Source organism: Chrysochloris asiatica, unplaced genomic scaffold (genome assembly GCF_000296735.1).
Source record: "Chrysochloris asiatica unplaced genomic scaffold, ChrAsi1.0 scaffold00156, whole genome shotgun sequence".
Taxonomy (NCBI): domain Eukaryota; kingdom Metazoa; phylum Chordata; class Mammalia; order Afrosoricida; family Chrysochloridae; genus Chrysochloris; species Chrysochloris asiatica.
The window spans coordinates 923,099-941,909 of NW_006408674.1; the positions used below are offsets into that span (position 1 = coordinate 923,099).

At 54.0% G+C, this 18,811-nt stretch overlaps 1 protein-coding gene across 1 annotated transcript in view; it reads right to left on the minus strand.

Annotated features, from left to right (window-relative positions):
- Positions 1-241: 241 nt before the first annotated feature.
- The window catches only part of ADAMTS7 (ADAM metallopeptidase with thrombospondin type 1 motif, 7), a 42,713-nt gene continuing 24,143 nt past the window's right edge, over positions 242-18,811 (minus strand). Inside the window, exons 10-24 of the mRNA XM_006870941.1 lie at positions 18,151-18,243; positions 17,735-17,880; positions 16,054-16,223; positions 15,630-15,763; positions 14,909-15,029; positions 13,327-13,571; positions 12,941-13,076; positions 11,666-11,792; positions 11,065-11,278; positions 9,524-10,810; positions 8,303-8,455; positions 4,002-4,175; positions 3,766-3,912; positions 2,555-2,717; positions 242-399 (exon numbers count right to left, since the gene is read on the minus strand). Of these exons, the coding sequence (XP_006871003.1) occupies positions 242-399; positions 2,555-2,717; positions 3,766-3,912; positions 4,002-4,175; positions 8,303-8,455; positions 9,524-10,810; positions 11,065-11,278; positions 11,666-11,792; positions 12,941-13,076; positions 13,327-13,571; positions 14,909-15,029; positions 15,630-15,763; positions 16,054-16,223; positions 17,735-17,880; positions 18,151-18,243 (3,468 nt within the window). The remainder of the gene's footprint in view (positions 400-2,554; positions 2,718-3,765; positions 3,913-4,001; positions 4,176-8,302; positions 8,456-9,523; positions 10,811-11,064; positions 11,279-11,665; positions 11,793-12,940; positions 13,077-13,326; positions 13,572-14,908; positions 15,030-15,629; positions 15,764-16,053; positions 16,224-17,734; positions 17,881-18,150; positions 18,244-18,811) is intronic.

Sequence of the window (18,811 nt, forward strand, 5' to 3'; positions counted from 1 at the left end):
CTGTAGATACTCAATTTATATACAATTATTATTATTAGAATAAATGTTACTCAAACTGTTAGAATAAAAAAATACCTTTTCTGAGGGAAATGAGGTCCCCAGCCTACGCGCTAGGGAGTCTGGGGTTAGCACCATTAGGGCGCGAGGGCGGGGCTCCGCTGCAGCCCTGGGCGAGGCGCTGAGGTCAGTGCGTCTGTCTGGTCGTCTGAGTCCTGGACCAGCCGAGGTCTTGGGCGCTGGGTCAGCGGCGAGCGACCCGCTGATGGCCACGGGATGGGGAGCCGCGGCCAGGTGGGGGGCATGTGCGGCAGCACTGGGTCCGGACGGTGGGCAGCTGGCAGCGGCCGAGCAGGCGCAAAGTCTCGCAGAAACCGAAGGACAGGCGATCCCGCTCGCAGCCTAGGGGCGGGGGAGGGGACGGGTTCCCGGGGCTTTTACCTGTGCCACCCTGCCCAGTCCCCAACAGCTGTAAGGGGACTGCGGCTCACACCGCCCACTGTCTGAGGGGCTCTCCAGCTGCCCTGCAGCCCTGCCCCCCACCGCCCGCCCACCAGGACTCGGGAAACTGGCATTTCTCCAATGCCTGGGTCTGCCCAAAGATCCCGTCCTGGTCAGTGGTCCCCACCCTATCTCTGCTCGCCCTGGAAGCCTCCCTCACAGGTCCTGGCACACAACACAGGTCCCTGCCAGCAACCGCCTGTGCCCTCCACCCCTGCCACCTCCTGTCCAAGTACATCGGTCCTGCCAGACCTCCAGCCCCGTGGGCCATAACCCAGAACAGAGTCCCGTAGGCCGGGCCAGCTGCCCTCCCCTGTCCCTCTCAGTTGGACACTGAGGTGCAGAGAGTGAGTGAGGCCATGGCTGGGCCCTCCTGGCCCGTGGTTATCAGAGCTATTTTTGGAAAGTGGCTTGTTTCCAGCCTCCTGATCTTGTTCCCACTGCTGCTGATAGTTCCCAGCTGTTGCTGGTGCCCCATTCACCACAGTCCAGGGTCCAAGACATCCCCAGGGGCCAGCCAAGGGCACGAGGCAGCAGGCAGGTCTCCAGCCACAGTTTTGTTCTCTGAGGGCACCTCCCTCACCATGTACGGAAGCAGCTGGACCCTACACATCTGCAGACCTGTGTCCTTGTCCTGCTGGGTGACCTCAGGCCGGCTTCCTAACCCCGAATGCCTCTCAGATCCCTCATCTGGAATAACTTCCACCTCTAATGGACAAACATGTGTGACGTGATTGCTTAACTCACCAGTGACTGCACGCACGCACTGGAGTCGAAGCTTTCTAAATGCTTCTCTACACACGCCATGAAAACAGCCTAGACATCCTGGAGTCTGTCTCCTCAGCTGCCCCTTCACCCTTTCCCCACACAGCAGAATACTCCCTCCTGCCCACCTCCATCCCAGGAGACCTTGCAAGTTGGGAGCCTGCCCACCCTGGTTCTACACTACACCCAAGAGCTTCAGCAGCTAGGGCCATAATTGCCAGGTGCTTGGAGATGAGTGTTAAGGGCAGGCAGGAGGCAGCTACACTGGGCCCTGAGGAGGTTGGGGGGAATTGGAGGCTGGGGCAGCAAGGCAGTGCCACTCTGGGCCTGGGCAAGGGCTGCCCAGAAGCCAGTGTCCAGTAGGGATTACTGTGTTGGGTGAGGAAGACAAGGCAAACTTGGCCGATCCTGGAGGCCGGGAACACCAGGCTGAGGGCCACCAACTGTCCTAGGGGTGGAGCAGACTTGGAGCCTCTGTGTTCAAGGCAATGCTAAGGCTCTGGGTTCCCTGGGCCATAGCCCTGCGGCTAGACCAGCAGAGACAGCCATGGGCCTGCCCCTGACCTCTGTGTGGGGGGCAGAGGGAGACCAGCTGGGAAGACAGAAGCCGGCCTTTCCTGAGACACCTTCTTGGTCCCCCACTCAAGACTTCACTGTGCTCCCCCCACCACCTTCACAAGGATGGGGTGTCAGAAGGAAGTGGGGGCCCAGAGAGGGAGGTGGAGTCTGAGCCCAGGTGTGAATTCAGGGCCACATGGATCCCTGTGCTCAGCCCTGCTGGAGATAGCTTAGGTTGCAGGAAGGAAGTCAGCCTCTGTGTGTGTGTGCGTGTGCGTGTGTGGTCAGAGCCACCTCTGGCTCAGGCCCTTCCACCAGGAGGACCCAGCTGGCCAGGAAGCCGCTGGGAGCAGTAGCACCCTGAGAGAGGCCCCTTCCTGTGGCTCCGGTACTCAAATCTGGGCAGTCCCCTGTAGCCACAGAATAGACAGGCTAGAGCTGGGGATGAGGGCTCACTCAGGCATTGGGACATCCACCTCCCTGGGTTCCCTTCACTCTTCCCGCTGCCTCCGGATGCTGGTGTGGCTGGGACTCTGCTTGGCCCTGATTCCCAGCATTGCCTCAACATCCAGGTGCACCCTGTGATCTCTCCATTATCTGTGGCACATGGCCGCTGAGCTCAGACCACAGATGGAGCTGGCCAGAGTTGGGGGCATGGTGGTGATTTGAGGCTCCCAGCTTTCCTTTCAGCCCTACCCCCATGCCAGCAGAGAGCAGGGTGGAGACCACTCACTCGGGGGCTCGTCGGGCTCACAGTCCTGGGGGCTGCACGGCTGGGAACTCTCTGGCCAGGTCTCGTGGCCACACTGGTCGCTGTCTTCCTCACGCAGCCCTGTCTTCGTGTTGACACATTTGACTAGTCGCCGCTGAACGCCACCGCCACAGGGGGCTGAGCACTGTGCGAGTGGGGAGGGGGTCAGTTAGCCCTCCAGAGGGTGAGGCACCCCTGGGGCACGTCTCAGTAAGTCCCAGGCCAGGCCTGTTCCTGGAGCCCACTTGGGACTTGGGTTAGCAAGATTGGCACCTGGAAAGGGGGCATTCCTGCTGGGGCACACTGGCTCTGAGAGCAGGAGAGCCTTCCAGCCGCAGGAGAGTCGGGCTGCTGCATGCAAGGCTTCATGATGGAGCCCCGATGCGGAAACATGGATGGAGCCACTCCAGGGCCCGGGAGAACAGGCAGTGAGGGGAGAAGGGAGAAAGCTTCCCCTCAGGGCCAGCCATCCTGAGACAAGCTTTGTTCTCAGTTGGGTCCTAAAACTAAGTTCCATAAGTGCCAACATTTGCCCCCTAACGTCCCTAATGTTCCCCCACCCTTCCCCATGCCACCCATGTCCCAAGCCCTGTGCTAAGTGCCTCCTTGTGCTACTTCATTTAGTCCTCCCAAGCTACTTCCACCAGATGTCCCCATTTCACAGATGAGAAAACAAAGGCTTGGCAAGGCAAAGCACCTAGAGTCAGTCACTCAGCGCACGTGGGTGGGTGTTACAGGGACGAGGGGTGTTAGGTCTCAGCATTCCCTCACAGTGGGACAGGGACTCTAGGGCCCAGCTCTGAACACAAATCAGAGATCATCTTGGTCACTAACAGGCTTGGGAGCGGCTGTGGGGAACATCCTACCCCACCCGTGATCATGCTCACCCAAGGCCAGGCTGGCCTCCCTACCACCCACCCCCTCTGACATCTCAAGTTCTTCATCTCTGCCTTAGGACTTCGCACTTGCTATTCTGTTCTACCTGCTCTGCCCAGCACTGACTCCTCCTTCAGGCCCCAACTCAGAAGCCCCCTCCTCCGAAGGCCTTCCCGACCCTCAAAGTGGTGAGTCCACGTACTTCTCTCGTCTGTTATCTGCAGCCTGCTACACACGTTCCACACAAACAACTCATTGTGCAATGAACAAACCTCTGCCTGGTGCCTGCTGAGCTCCTGCCCCCAGTCCCAGCTTACCTGGCCCCAGGGTCCCACCACCCACTGCGTGCAGGGGTGGGTGTTGCAGGGACGAGTGGTGTTGGGTCTCAGCATCTCCTCACAGAGGCCTGGCTCCGGACAGGTCACCAGACGCTGCTGCTCACCGCCACCACAGGCCTCAGAGCACTAGGAGGGCACCAAGGGGTCAGGGCATGGCCAGGATCTGAGGAAGCCCTATCCCTTGCCCCACTCCCTCCTGGACCTGCAGGTCTCACCTCCCTCCAGGAAGAGATGTACCAGTTGAGGCAGGGCTGGACCCCACAAAGTCGCCGGGCAGGTGGCTTGGCAGGCCCGGGCTGGCAGTGGAAGGGCCGCAGTGGCCGCAGGTCCCTGGTGTCCATGCATTGTACATCCCGCACTGAGGCACCTCCGCCACAGCTGCGGGAACACTGGAGGCCAAGGGACAGATATGTGACCACACCACACCACCCAGGGATAGACGGGGCAGGGTAGGCATTAAGCCACTCCTCCCCACTCCAAAAACCCCCATTCCTGTTGAGTTGATTCTGACCCCTGACAACCCCAGATGTTACAGAATAGCGCTGTTCCAGGGGGGTCTTGGCTATAATTTCACAGACGTAGACGGCCGGGACTTTCCGTCCCAGACCCACTGTGTGGGAATGAAGTGCCAACCTTTTGGTTAGTAATAAATCGTGGGACAAAGCCCTAAAGAGCCCAGAAGAGCCCAGGATCAACCTGGACAGCAGAGAGGTGCTGCAGGACTGCCATGGGATGGGGACAGATGGACAGAGAGGGGCAAAGTGAGTTGTTAAGAATGAAATCCAGAGAAGAGGATCTAGCTAATAGGAGAAGGGAATTGGAACCAGTTGAACCAATGAAATAGAGATTCAATGGCTCCAAACAGGTTAGCAGTCAAAGACAGTAAACTACAAAATATGCTGTAGTGGAGTCTTTGCTGGAGGCTGCTGCTGACCCCAGAACACAGGCTCTCAGAAACCCCAGGGCTCTACCCTGTGTGCCCCCAGGCCGCCTGCCTTGGCTCCTTCCTCATTTCTGCCTCCTCTCCCAGTGTGTCGTACTGCGGTGGTTTGCATGTTGCTGTGACGCTGGAAGCTATGCCATTGGTATTTTAATTACCAGCAGGGTACAGCCATGGTGGACAGTTTTCAGCTGCGCTTCCAGACTAAAAGAAGACCAGGAAGAAGGAGAGATGGACTACTTCAAATATTACGTCACTGAAAACCTTATCAATAGCAGTGGAACACTATCAGACAGCACCAGAATGTTGAAACATGATGAAGACCACCGGAATATTGTCAGATACAGTGCCAGAAGATAAGCCCGTCAGGTTGGAAGGCACTCACAACACGACTGGAGAAGAGCTGCCTCCTCAAAGTAGAGTTGACCATGAGGACACGAATGGAGTACAGCTTTTGGAACCTTCATTTGCCGATGGGGCACAACTCAAAGAGAAACAACTGTAGACCTCCATTAATAATCGGAACATGGAATGTATGAAGTATGAATTTAGGGAAATTGGAAATTGTCAGCAATGAGATGGAATGCATAAATATCGCTATCTTAGCCATTGTTGTTGTAGTTCCTGTCGAGTCGGTTCCTAGTGACCCTGTATAGGGTTTCTGAGGAGCAGCTAACGGGTTTGAACTGCTGACCTTGTTGTTCACAGTTCAGTGCTGATCCTACAGCACCACACCAGGAGTCCATCTTAGACAGTGAGCTGAAATGGACTGGTACTGGACATTTTGAATGTGAAAATCACAGTTTACTAAGCCAGGAAAGACAAATTTAAGAGGAATGGCATAGCATTCATCATCAAAAAGAACATATCAAGATCTGTCTTGAAGTACAATGCTGTCTGTGATAGGATAATACACATACACCTACAAGGAAGACCAGCTAATACCATGATTATTCAAATTTATGCACCAACCACTAAAGCCAGTGATGATGAAATTGGAAGAATTCTACCAACTTCTTCCATCTTAAATTAATCAAATATGAAATCAAGATGTATTCATAATTACAGTTGATTGGAATGCAAAGGCTGGAAAAAAGAGGAAGGATCAGTAGTTGGAAAATTTGGCCTTGGTGATAGAAATGATACTGGAGATCACATGATCGAATTTTGCAAGACCAATGACTTTGTCATTGCAAATACCTTTTTAAACAACATATAAGATGACTATACACATAGACCTCACCAGATGGAATACAAAGGAATCAAATTGACTACATCTGTGGGAAGAGATTGGTGGAAAAGCTCCGTATCATCAGCCAAAACAAGGCCAGGGGCAGACTGTGTAACAGATCATTAATTGCTCAAGTGCAAGTTCAGGCTGAAGCTGAAGAAAATTTAAGCAAGTCCACAAGAGCCAAACTAGGACCTTGAACATAGCCCGCCTGAATTAAGTGATCATCTGAAGAACAGATTTGATGCATTAGACACTAATGACCAAAGACCAGAAGAGTTGTGGGATGACATTAAAAACATCATACAGGAAGAAAACAAGAAGGTCATTAAGAAGACAAAGAAAGAAGGACTGGACCAAAATGGATGTCAGAAGAGACTCTGAAACTTGCTCTCCAGCATAGGAATGCTAAAACAAATGGAAGAAATGAGATAAAAGAGTTGAATAGAAAATTTCAAAGGTCAGCTCAAGAAGACAAATATTATAACAAAATGTGCAAATACCAGGAGTTAGAAAACCAAAAGAGAAGAAAATGCTCAGCATTTCTCAGCTGAGGGAACTGAAGAAAAAAATTGCCTTGATATGCAATATTGAAGGATTCTCTGGGCAAAATATTGAATATGCAGAAAGCATCAAAAGAAGATGGAAGGAATACAGAGTCACTGTACCAAAAGGAAATGGTTGATTTTAAGAGGTTATATGATCAAAAACCAATGATAGGAAAAAGTCCAAGGTGTATTGAAAGCATTGGCAAGAACAAGGCTCTAGGAGTTGATGGAATACAAATTGAAATCTTTCAACAAACTGATGCAGCACGGGATGCACTCACTTATCTATGCCAAGAAATTTGAAAGGCTACCTGGCCTACTGATTGGAAGAGATCCATATTTGTGCCCATTCCAAAGAGAAGTGACCCAATGGAATGTGGAAATCATTGGACAATGTCATTTACATCGCATTCAAGTAAAAGTTTGCTAAAGATAATTCAAAACACCTGCCACAGTACATTGGCAGAGAACTGCCAGAGGTTCAAGATGGAGTCAGATGAGGATGTGGAACTAAGTGCTATCATTGCTGACATCAGATGGATCTTGGCTAAAAGCAGAAAATACCAGAAAGATGTTTACCTGTACCTTATTGACTACGCAAAGGCTTTCGATTGTGTGGATGATGATAAATTATGGGCAACATTGCGGAGAGTGATTATTCCAGAACACTTAATTGTGCTCATGAGAAACCTGTACATAAACTAACAGGTAGTTGTTAGAACAGAACAAGGAGATACTGAATGGTTTAAAATTAGGAAAGGTGTGTGTCAGGGTTGTATTCTTTCACTATATTTACTCAATCTGTATGCTGAGCAAATAATCAGAGAAGTGGGATTATACAACTAACAGCATCCGGATTGGAGGAAGACTCATGTAATATGCAGATGATACAACCTTGCTTGTTGAAAGCGGAGAGGACTTAAAAAATTTACTGATGAAGATTAAAGAGCACACCCTTCAGTACGGGTTACACCTCAATTTAAAGAAAACAAAAATCCTCACCACTGGATCAATAAACAACATACATATAAATGGAGAAAAAAATGAAGTTGTCAAAGATTTCGTTTTGCTCAGATCAACAATCAACATTCATGGAAGTAACAGTCAATAAATCAAACAACGTGTTGCATTAGGCAAATCAATCTGCTGCACAAGACCTTTTTAAAGTGTTCAAGGGCAAAGCTGTCAGCTTGAGGACTAAGGTGCGTCTGACCCAAGCCATGGTATTTTCAGTAACTTCATATGCATGTGAAAGCTGGACAGTGAATAAGAAGACTGTAGAAGAATTGATGCGATTTGAGTTATGGTGTTGGAGACTATTAAAAATACCATGGGCATGGAGGGGATTGTAACCATAGCAATGAAATGATATACTACAGGATGAATGTAAAACTAATGTTCTCCCATATAAACTATCACATAATTCGCAATAAAACATAAAAAAAAAAAAGAAAAAAGAAAATACCATGGACTGCCAAAAGAACAAATAAATCTGTGATGGAAGTACAGCCAGAGTGCTCCTTGGAAGCCAGCAGGGCCAGACTTCATCTCTCACACTTTGGGCATATTATCAAGAGGGACCAGTCCCTGGAGAAGGACATCATCATACTTGGTAAAAGTGGAGGGTCAGAGAAAAAGAGGAAGACCCCCAGCGAGATGGACTGGCACAGTGGCAGCAGCAGTGGGCTCACGCACAGGAATGATTGTGAGGTTGACACAGGTCCAGGCAGTGTGTGGTTCTGCTGTACATCAGGTTGCTGTGTGTCAGTACCAACTCGAAGGCAACTAACAACGCACCTTGCTCCAGTTGCTGGCGTGCCAGGCGGCACAAGGCCGCAGGTGGCAGCGGCGGGCAGGCTGGGGCCTGCCAGCTGGGGCACAGTCCTCTTCCCAGCCAGTGCTGCAGCGCACGGTCCTCCAGACAGCCCCCAGGCCGCAGGTTGTGGAGCACTGGGAGGGGTGGGGAGGACAGAGGCATGTGAAGACTGGGCAGGGTCTTGCTCCCTCCAGCCCCACCCCACCCCCAATCCCAAGCCTGCCCTAGCAAGGTAAATGGAACCTTATTAGCATAATGGGTTCTTCCAACCATCTCCCAGGGAAACTGTGAGAATGAAAAGTCAATCCCCACCCCATCCAGCAACTAAGTGCCCATACTTCCTTTGGGAAAGAACACTGGGCTTTAATCCCAGGGTCTAAATTGATGGGCCACCTTGGATAAATAAAACCTGGCTTCTCTGGGCCTCAGTCTGCCCTCCCAAAGGTTCACTTAGAGGTGCCTTGGAAAAAGGTCTGGTGACTTACTGAGCCAATCAGCCACTGAAAACCCTACAAAACACAGTGATACACAAGGGCTTGCTATGAGTCCCGTCAGCTTGAGGCAACCATCTAACTGGGGTGGAGCACAAAGCCCCCTCAGGCCCTCTGACAAAGCAGGTGGAGCTGCTGAGGAAAATGCCAGATGGAAAGGTGGAGAGCATAGCCTGGAGGAGTGAGAATGAGCCTCTGGGGCCGAGCCGCTCAGAGGAGCCAGCGCACTCAGAGGCAGCTTGGCTTCACAGGCCCTGAAGGCAGGGTTGGGCCCAGGGTCAGGTGTGGAGGCCACCTGCCCAAAAACAACTGGCTGAGTGGGGAAGGGGGGGTGCTGTGAGCTAGTGCAGGAGGAGTTTTGCCAGCTGGCCCTGGGGGGCTGGGATGAGGGCTTTGGATCTGCTCCTCCAGGCTGTCCCTGCTTTGTGCCTGTGCTCAGGAGCCGGCCTCCAGGGCTCCAGTGAGACGAGGCTGAGGGGCTGCCTCCCGCTGCCCCATTGCTCAGGCAGGTCACTGAGGCCTGAGGGGACAGTAAGGTGGGCCTCTAGCCCTGTTCATTTCCAGAACTTGACTGAGCCGAGGTATGCTTCACCCACCTCACAGAGCCTCCACCTCCACTACCCAGTTTCCTAATCTCAGGACTCCTTGCTGGGCCCTGCTCTCTCCACATGGGGAAATGGAGTCACACACCCTGACGCCCACAACACTTGCCTGGCTCCAGTTCCCCACTTCCCAGCTGGCGTTCTTGGAAGCCAGGTCCGCAGGGGACCCCTCCTCCTCCAGGCTGGGGTCCAGAGGCTCGGGGGCACCGCTGCTGCTGGTGGTGGGACTGCTTAGAGGTGGTATGGACGGCAGCACAGTATGCTGGGATGGCTTGGGGTCAGGCGGCTCAGACAGACCCGAGGGTGTCGGACTTAGGGTGGTCACCCATGGCGTCTGCTCTAGGCTAGGCCAGGCTGTTGGAAGGAAGGTCCCTGGCACTGCCTTTGTCTGAAGCCCCCTGGGAACCTGGGTCTCTGGCAGAGTGGCTGTGTGAGGAGGAGGAGGATGAGTCGCCTCCACAGTACCGGGCTGCAGCTCACTGTCCACAGGCCCCAGAGCTGGGTCCCAGGCCATGGTCCTCTGTGTCCACAGCTCCACCATGCTGGGACTAGGAGAGGAGTGGGTGGTGGTGACAGGCAAGGCAGGACGCTGAGGCAAAGGGGACACTTGGGGGTCTAAGGCCTCCTCATTGTCCTCGGAAACCTCGTTGGTCTTCTCCCACCATGGTGTGGATGGCTGGCTCTGATGATCCTCCCTGTTCAGGAACTCACTCTGGTTCCCAGAGGTAGCAGGGGTCCCCATGCCAGGGAGCCCAAGGCCCGGGGCCCCAGTGGGAACATCTTCTGACAAGAAATTGCCCAAGGTGTTCCCTGGAGCCTCCTCCGAGGGTAGAGGCAGGGAGGGGTCAGCCTGGCTAGGCCAAGGGACAGGGGACCAATCCCCTAGTCCTTCCTCCTTGGCCCCAGGATGCTCTGCGGCAGGTGTGGGGGTGTTCCTGGGGAGCTCAGCAGAATGGCTCGGGGGTGGGGGCCTGTACTTCCCTGGGCCCGCCAGGTCTGGGTCTGGCTCCTCATGGATCCCATAGGACAGGTCCTCGTGGAAGTTAATGAAATTGTAATCATAGTAGAAGTCGTCAACAAACACTGGCTCTGGAGGGCCTGGCTTCAGGTCCTCCTCTGTGATGGCGTTGCCCATGCCCACCGGCCTGGGTGTCGAGATGGGCTCTGGCTGTGGGGCCAGGTGTCGGGGGATGAAATCGACTTCATTGAAGAGCTCCCGGCTGGAGGAGCCACTGCCCGAACCTTCTGGGGCTAACATGTCCAGGGGCCGAGGACAGGGTGGTAGGAGGCAGGCGGCCTCATTTGCTGGCCGCTGGGCCTCGTCGCAGGGGACACCAGTATCATTGGTGCAGAGGACAGTTCGGTGGTGGGTGCCTGTCCCACATGTCACCGGGCACTGCAGGAGGGGGTCAGGGTGAGGGGCTGAGATATGGCAGGGTATGATGTTCATTGCCAGGTCAGCTCAGGACCCTGGCTTGCTGCAGTGACTCCCAATACATCCTAGTCCTTGAGGACCCCAGGACCCCTTAGCCTCCCTCCCACCCACGGTGCCAGGTACTAACGGCCCCATGAAGGCTCTGTCTCCATGGAACCAAAGACAGGTGGAGCTAGAGGTGGACCCGTCCTGGCTCCCTTCACACCAACACTCACCTGAGACCAGTTTCCCACAGCCCAGGTGGCAGGACAGGGCACATCGTGGTTGCAAGGGGTTTCGGAGGGGGGCGGGGGAAGATGTTCACAGGCACGTGACTCTAGAGCACTCTGCTCGTCCAGCGCCACGCTGCGGATGCAGAGCACTGACCGCCGGGAATAGCCCCTGGGTCCACAGGAGCTGGAACACGGCTGCCACTCGCCTGCCCACCACCTGGCACGGGGCACACAGGAGGCATCAGAGTGGGCTTGGTGTGCTTACATGCAGCGAGGGCCAAGCCAACCTGGCAGGCCCTCAGTTTGGGGAGGGTCAGGTCAGTGCCCTGCCACGCAGTTCAGCATCATGCCATTGTCCCCGTTGCCAAGGAGGTCTGGGTTCAAATCCTGACCTACTCACCCAAGGGGTCCTTGGCAAGCCCCAAGACCTGTTTCCACATCCAGAGCCCCAAAGAGGAGATGACCAGGGGGAGCCCAGGCTGGGGTGGGGGGGCTACTAGGAGCTGAGGCTTGGGCAGAGAGACCCAGAGCCCACCACACCCTACTCTCCTTGTCTGAAGTGGAGGAAGCAGCAGGAGGAGTGGTGGTCGGGGGTGAAGCTCACCGAGCTGGGCAGGGGTCCTCACTGCATTTCCTCTGGTGGTCATCGGGCCGCCCCAGGGGGTCACAGTGTCCCTCGTCCACCGGCCCTGTCTGCTGCTCAGTACAGTACACACTCTGCCTCTGTATGCCTGGGGAGGCCACAGGAGCTCAGTCTGAGGCTCCCCCCTGACCCTTGGCCACACCCAAGGGCTGCCTCAGAACTAGAATCAGACCCACTGCCAGCGAGTTGATTCTAACTAATAGCCACCCTATGAATGAGTCAGCTGCTCCCTAGGTTTCCCATAATCTTTACGGGAGCAGACACCATCTCTCTCCCTCGGGGAGGCTGGTGAGTTTGGAACACTGACCATTTGGGGAGCAGCCCAATGCTTAATCAATGGCTCCACCAGGGCTCCTCTTCCCAGAACAGAGTTCAAATGTCTCTGTCCCAGATCCCTGGACACCGATGGCCAAAGATGGGGAGATGGCAGAGCAAGGCTTCGATTGCTATAAAAAGTCACCGCCTATGAGTGGACCCCAACTCCTGGGGACCCTACAGCACAGAACTACCCCACAGGGTTTCCAAATCTTCACAGAAGCAGACTGCCCCATCTTACTCTCCAGGAGCAACAGACAGAATGCCGACCTTCCAGTTCTCAGCCGAGCGCTTAAACAGTGCTCCACCAGGGCTGCTTCGGGGAGACTGCTATACATTTAATCAAGACGAGGGGGCTTCCGAAAGTTCATGGAAAATTTTCATTCAATGTTCTTCCATAAACTCTTTGAAGCCCTCTCATAGGGAATGTGGTGACTAGACCATTGGGTTCAGAGGCTCAGGGACTGGATGGAAGATCTTTGTCCCGTTCCAGCCTCTCTCCTCTCTGCCCCTGCCATCTTGGCCTTGCTCCTCTTCTTGGAGCTGGGTGCCCCCCCCAGGAGGGGTCCCCTGGGCAGTCAGTCCTCTAGGCAGGAGCTGGAGAAGGGGCGTGAGCCCACCCTGACAGATGCCTTCAGGTGAGGGTATGAGAAAGGAGTCAGGACTAGAGCAGAGACACTAACCCTGGACCACACAGAGCAGGGAGAAAGACGCAGTCCCCACCATGTGCCTTACTGGCCTCATCTCATTGAACCCTGGCCCTAGGAGACAGGGGCTACTGCTAGCCCCATTTTACAGATGGGGAAACTGAGGTCCAGAGAATCAAAGTTCCAAACACACAGTGGCCCAGCAAAATAAGCAGGGTGCTGAAGTATGAAGCCAGGTACCCCTGCCCAGTGGCAGGCCCTGTGCCCTCCTCACCTGTACCACAGGTAACGGTGCACTCAGTCCAGGGCCCGTAGTGCCAGGAGAACTCAGGCGGCTGGGCCTCACCCTCTGCCTCCCTGTGGATGGTGTACTCATACCGCACCCCAGGGTTGCTCTCCTGGAACAGCAACTGGGGAAGGCAGGTGGGGACCCCGTGAGCACAGGACCTGCCACCCAGAATAACCACCCTAGAGGAGCCCACCCCAGCCACCTGTGAACTGGGGCTATAACACAGCAACATTTTAGAGATGGGGAAACTAGCATAGGCCTCAGTAGAGCCAGACCCAGCGCCTGCTCCAGGGTTTACACGCTGCCCTGCAGGGCGGAACCCTAGAAACCCATCTCTGCTACCACAACCGCAACCCTCGGGAGGCAGCCACCTGGATCCAGACAGGCTCAGCAGTGGGGCCTGGAGACGTGAGGTTCTCCCAGTTGCCCGTGCGTGCGTATGTGAAGGTGGTGCCCGCCACCTCGTAGTCTCCATTCCATTGGATGATCCAGCCACCATTGAGGAAGTACTTATCCGGGTCCTCGCTCCTCAGGGCCAGGAAGTTGGCAGCCTCAGCTACCTCCTCGATGTGGATCTCGCGTGCCCCAGCTGGGATCAGCCCCACATCCACATACCCTGTTGTGACGGGCAGGTACAGTGGTCTCAGGGGCAGGAGGGGTGGCTGTCCCCCGTCTGTTGTCTTATATTTCTCTTCCTGCCAGCTCATGCCTCAGTGGCCACCATTAGCTTCAGATTCTGAGCTGTCCTACATCACCAAAACCTTGGAAAAGAGTCTCAAATCCTGCCCACATGTTACATCACTCTTCTCCCAGGGGCCGGCATGACCTTTCTGAAAAACCAAACTGACTGGGGCATTCTGGGGCACCCTCCCCACCCACATGGTCATTTTTGTTCTTTCACTTAGAGAGCACCCACCATGTGCACTACTCTAAGCAGTTCACATATGTTAAGTGTAACAATTCTACCAGGTAGGCACTATTGCTATGCCCATTTTAAAGATGAAGAAACTGAGACACAGAAATGTTAAGTAACTTGCCCAAGGATCCTACTGGGATATGAACTAGGCTGCAGGGTCTGTGTTTTTTAACTGCATACGACATTGCACTTCCTGGTGTGGTGCTTTAGGATAAGCACTAGACTGCTAACTACAAGGTTGGTGATTCAAACCCACCAGTGGCTCCTTGGAAACCCTACACAGGGTTACTATGAGTCAGAACTGACTTGATGGCATGTAAAAACAATACGGCATCTAGAAGCCCTGGTGGCATTGTGGGTTACAAGCAGGAGAAACATGTCTGCTCCCATAAAGATTTATGACCTCAGAAACCCCAGGGGACAGTCTTACGCCATCCTATATGGTCAGTGTGATTCAAGATCAACTAGATGGCAGTGCATGTTTTTATACCGCATCTCCAGGATGAAATGTTAGCGTCTTGGAGTGGCATTCAAGACCTCCTTTGGAACAGTCCTCCCTATCTCATCTGCATCCTTGATGACTCAGCTCAACCTCTGCCTCCTCCAGGAAGTCTCCCCTGACCTTCCCGACCCCCAGCACCCTCTGCCACTCAGAGGTCACTGGCTGTTCTGTCACCTGTCATAGCTCCTCACCTCCACATCCCCATCCCTCATCATCTACCATGTATGCAGAACAGGGGTAGGGGCGTGAGCCAGCAGAGGGTCTCAGAAGCTTTATAAGAAGACAGTACTACACTACCAGGGCCAGGGACCACCCCCAAGCTTGGCTGACACAACCTGGGTCCTGGGGCAGAAGGGCTCCCATCAGAACAGGTGTTGGCACCTGGGTGGAGGTACCCCTCACTTCATCAGGAGGCCTGAAGCAGGCAAGAAGGCTCCCCTGTATCCCATCGTTAGCCTGGGTGGGGATCACAGTGCCAAGGGGAGGGGCTTGGGGGAGATGAGCAACCCCACCCCCCAGCTGTGCCACCCCATACCGAGGCCCTCAGCCTCCTCAAAGGTCCTGCTCACGGTGTGGCAGGTGGAGCCGTTGCCATGACACACACCGCAGCGGTCCTCGGTGGCACCAGAATCAATCTCAAAGTCGCAGCCGACATTCTGTAACACAGAGAGGGGGGGATGTCCCTCGTGTTGGGCTACCGGCCTCTCGCCCCTGGGGTGTGCCAGGGTCTGCAGGGGCAGACCCTGGGTCCTGACCCAACACAGGTGTGACACCTGACTCCAGATACACCCTGCTCCAGCCTCAGTTTTCTTAGATGTGACATGGGAAGATCAATCTAGAAATTACAGGTACGTTGTGAGGGTCCCATAGAACAAGAGATGGGAAATGTTTTCTAAAAGGCTGACGAATCTGTTCATGGATTTTCCAGAAGCAGAATTCAATGTCAAAGCTCACTCCGATTGGCACCATCCCTGCTGGTCCTCCTCTGAGCCCCCAGTGGCTTCGTTCTCAGAAACCAAAAGCTGAACCCATTTGCCACTGATTTGATTTCAACTCATAACGACCCTACAAGGTTTCTCTATCTTAGAAGCGAGTGTGGTAAGACTTCAGCTACACACTTTGGACATGTCCCTGAGAAAAGGACATCATGCTTGGTAAAGTGGACTGGGGCAGACAGTGTCCAGAGGAGGCCTGGTGCTGCTGGGGGGCTGGGGGTGGGCAGTGGTGGGAGACCCCTTGTTCTATCTAAGTCACACCTTGCAGATACCGTTGATGCAGAGATCACGGCTGGGCCGGCCCTGGTAGCAGGGGGTACCATCGACCACTGCGTCCCGTAGTTTCTCAGCAAAGTACTCGTTGGAGGGCCGGCAGTGAAGTTCGCAGGGGTTCACTGGGGACCCAAGTGAAGGAGCCATCAGGGACAGGCAGCTGGGGCAGGCGTCACTGAGGCCGCCAGGAATACCCCACCACGATTCGCATCAACGCGGGCTCCCAAACATGCACACACGCTGGAGGCTCCACCCGGGCTGGTAACTGTCTGCAAGGCCACAGAATGGGGAGCTAGGAGGGAGCGGCAGCCCCAGGGCATTGTGGGGGCCAGCCCAGAGCTGGGCGAGGGGTAGGACCTCCTGTCTGAGTTACCAGGTGACCTTGGGCCTCCCCATAGGCAGCAGGACTCACCATCGTTGACCACAGGTACCCAGGTGTGCAGTTGTCCCTTGTAGAGCATAGCATCAAAGTGGCTGCACTGGACGTGGCGGAAGGAAGGATGGCCGGGCGGACAAGCCTGCAAGTTGCACAGACGGAAGCGCTTGCGTTCGCCCACGCAGTACTTGCCCTTGTATTTGGGTCTGTGGGGAGAGCAGGGTGGGGGGCAGAGTGAGTGCACCATGAGTGCCTACTGTCTGCCTGGATTCACAGAAGTAGGTCCTCAGCGTGAATAGCCTCAGCCTGCATCCCTAACACCCAGAATCCAGCCTCTCACCTTGGCTTACATTGTTCTCCCCTCTGGGCAGCCCATCCTTTGGCTCAAACAGACACTTCCCTATTCATAAGGACCTAAGGGAAGGTAGCCATAGAAAGCCAGGACTCTGCCCTCAACCTGCTGTGTGACTGAGGGCAATTGTGGGCCGTCTCTGGTCCTCAGTTTTCGCATCTATAAAATAGGTTGGGACTACTTCTGCAGAGGACTGTTGGGAGGCTGGAACAGGTTGCAGATGTGGCCAGCACTGGCTGGAGGGTCTTCACCGAGTCTCCAGCCTATGAAACACGGCCCCCTAATGGACCCACATGTCAGCAGATGTGGCAGCACCTCAGACCGGGTCAAGAGGAAGCCCTTGGCTGAGAAGGCTGTCCCTAAACCCCAACTACATATGGGCCAGTATGCCTTCCCCACCTTGGCTCAGACTGCAGGCTAATCCCATGCCACCCAGAAGCAGCCTAGTCAAGAGGGGCTCGTGCAAAGGAGCCGGCAACCCCAGCTATAGTATTCCCATCTCTGCATCTCACTGAATCTGAGGCCCAGAGAGGTGCAGCCACTCACTCCAAGTCACACAGCTGCCCATCAGTGCTGCCCAGTCACCCATCTACCTCCAATCTCATCTCAAACCCTGTTTCTACCTCTGATACTGCTAAGCAGAAACTATTTGCTTGAAAACTTCTTTGTTTAAATTTATTGCAAATAATATTTTTTACTAGAGGCAACCATTTATTTATATTTAGTTTTCAATGTATTTATTTATCTCTTATGGTACTTTTTCCCCCTCAAAGTATACTGGCCCTAAAAAGACACTGACATTTTGTCAGGAGCTGTTGAGATTATATATATATTTTTTTTTTAATGGTAAAAGTATATATGTAAAATACAAAATTTGCATATTCAGTATTTTTTAAGTGTACAGTTTAGTGACATCAATCATATTAATCATGTTGTGCAGCCATGATAAATATCCATTGCCAAATTCTCATCATCATAAGCAGACACAATAATCTCCCCGTCCCCTCTGGCACTACTGCATTTTGGTCTCCATACGTTGAAGTTGCTACAATTTGCTGAGTACCTCCCATGGACTAATGCTTTACCTGCAGTAACTGCCCTTTCCCTGACAACAGTTCTATTAGGTGGGGCCGCACTGCCAGGATAGGGAAGGTCTGGGGTAGAGAGGGGATCTGAACTCTGATTGTCTACAATCCAGGATCTAAGCTCTTAACCACTGCCCTTTCCTGTGACCTTCCAGCTTTGTCACATGGTCTCCCCAGGAGCGCCGCAGGGACAGAACCAAGCTCCCCTCCCAGTCATCCAACTCTGCTTGGAGCCCTTGATCCCACCCCGCCGCCACAGGTCCCTGGGGTTGGCACTTACACAGGCTGGGTACATTGCCGCTCGGCGTTCTGCACGCCCACACCACAACTCCGTGAGCAGACAGACCACGCGCTCCAGCCAGACCACCCTCCATCCACGGCCTCAGGCCGGAAGCCCACTGAAACGCACTCCCCATTGAGACACCACTAGAGAGAGAGAAGAAAAGTAAGAGCAGTCATCTTCACCGGAGTTAGAACAAGACAAGTGGAAAGGCCTGGGAAGGGAGGCTCAAAGGGCGGGGGAGGGGGGGTTCCTCACAGTCACCCAAGACACAAGCCCCATCATGGAACTGAGCAGAGAATGAAACGGTCTACAATCTGCCTTTCTTGGAGAACCACAGGGACTTGGTTCAGAGTGGGTTGGAACTGCTGAGAGGATGATCCGTGAGCCAAGGCTGATCCCAGGTCATCACCTACCTTGCTCTCCCCACACCTGGTACCGTCCACGGCTGCATCCAGCTTGGAGTGACAGGTTTTCCCCACAGAGCACCAGAGAGTGTGACAGACATTCTGCGAAGAGGAGGAGCATGCGACCAGACCCTCCCCGCTTCCCAGGGCAACCACCACCCTGTCCTGGGCATCCCTGCATGACTCATTGGGAAGGAGGTCTGCAGACATAAAGACTCTCATTGGTCCCCTCTTGTTTCTGCTCCATCTTCCTCCCTTTGCTTTCTGACTGGACGGTGTAGGAGGGGCTTTGGGTAGGTCCCGAAGACTCAGGTTTGGTGCTCAGAGCATCATCTCCAGCCAACCCACAAGCTCTCAAGTCCAAGCCCACTTGTCTGGACAGACGATGTGCATGCCCATCAGTGCGGGTCACTGTCCCCAGGACCCCACGTGTTGTTAAGGGCTGTCGACCTGTATAGGGTTCCTCAAGACCCATCTGGGGAGATTTTACTTCCCTTTTAATAAATCAGCTCCAGGAAGGTGGAAGGACTTGTCCTAAGCCCCACAGTTAGTAAATGGTTGACCCACAATTCAGACATAAGTCTGTGGCCATCGGATCTGAGGCCATCGGATTCCTACAGGCCTCACAGTGTCATTGTAGGGCTGGGCTGGGTCCCTCCAAGGCTGTCCT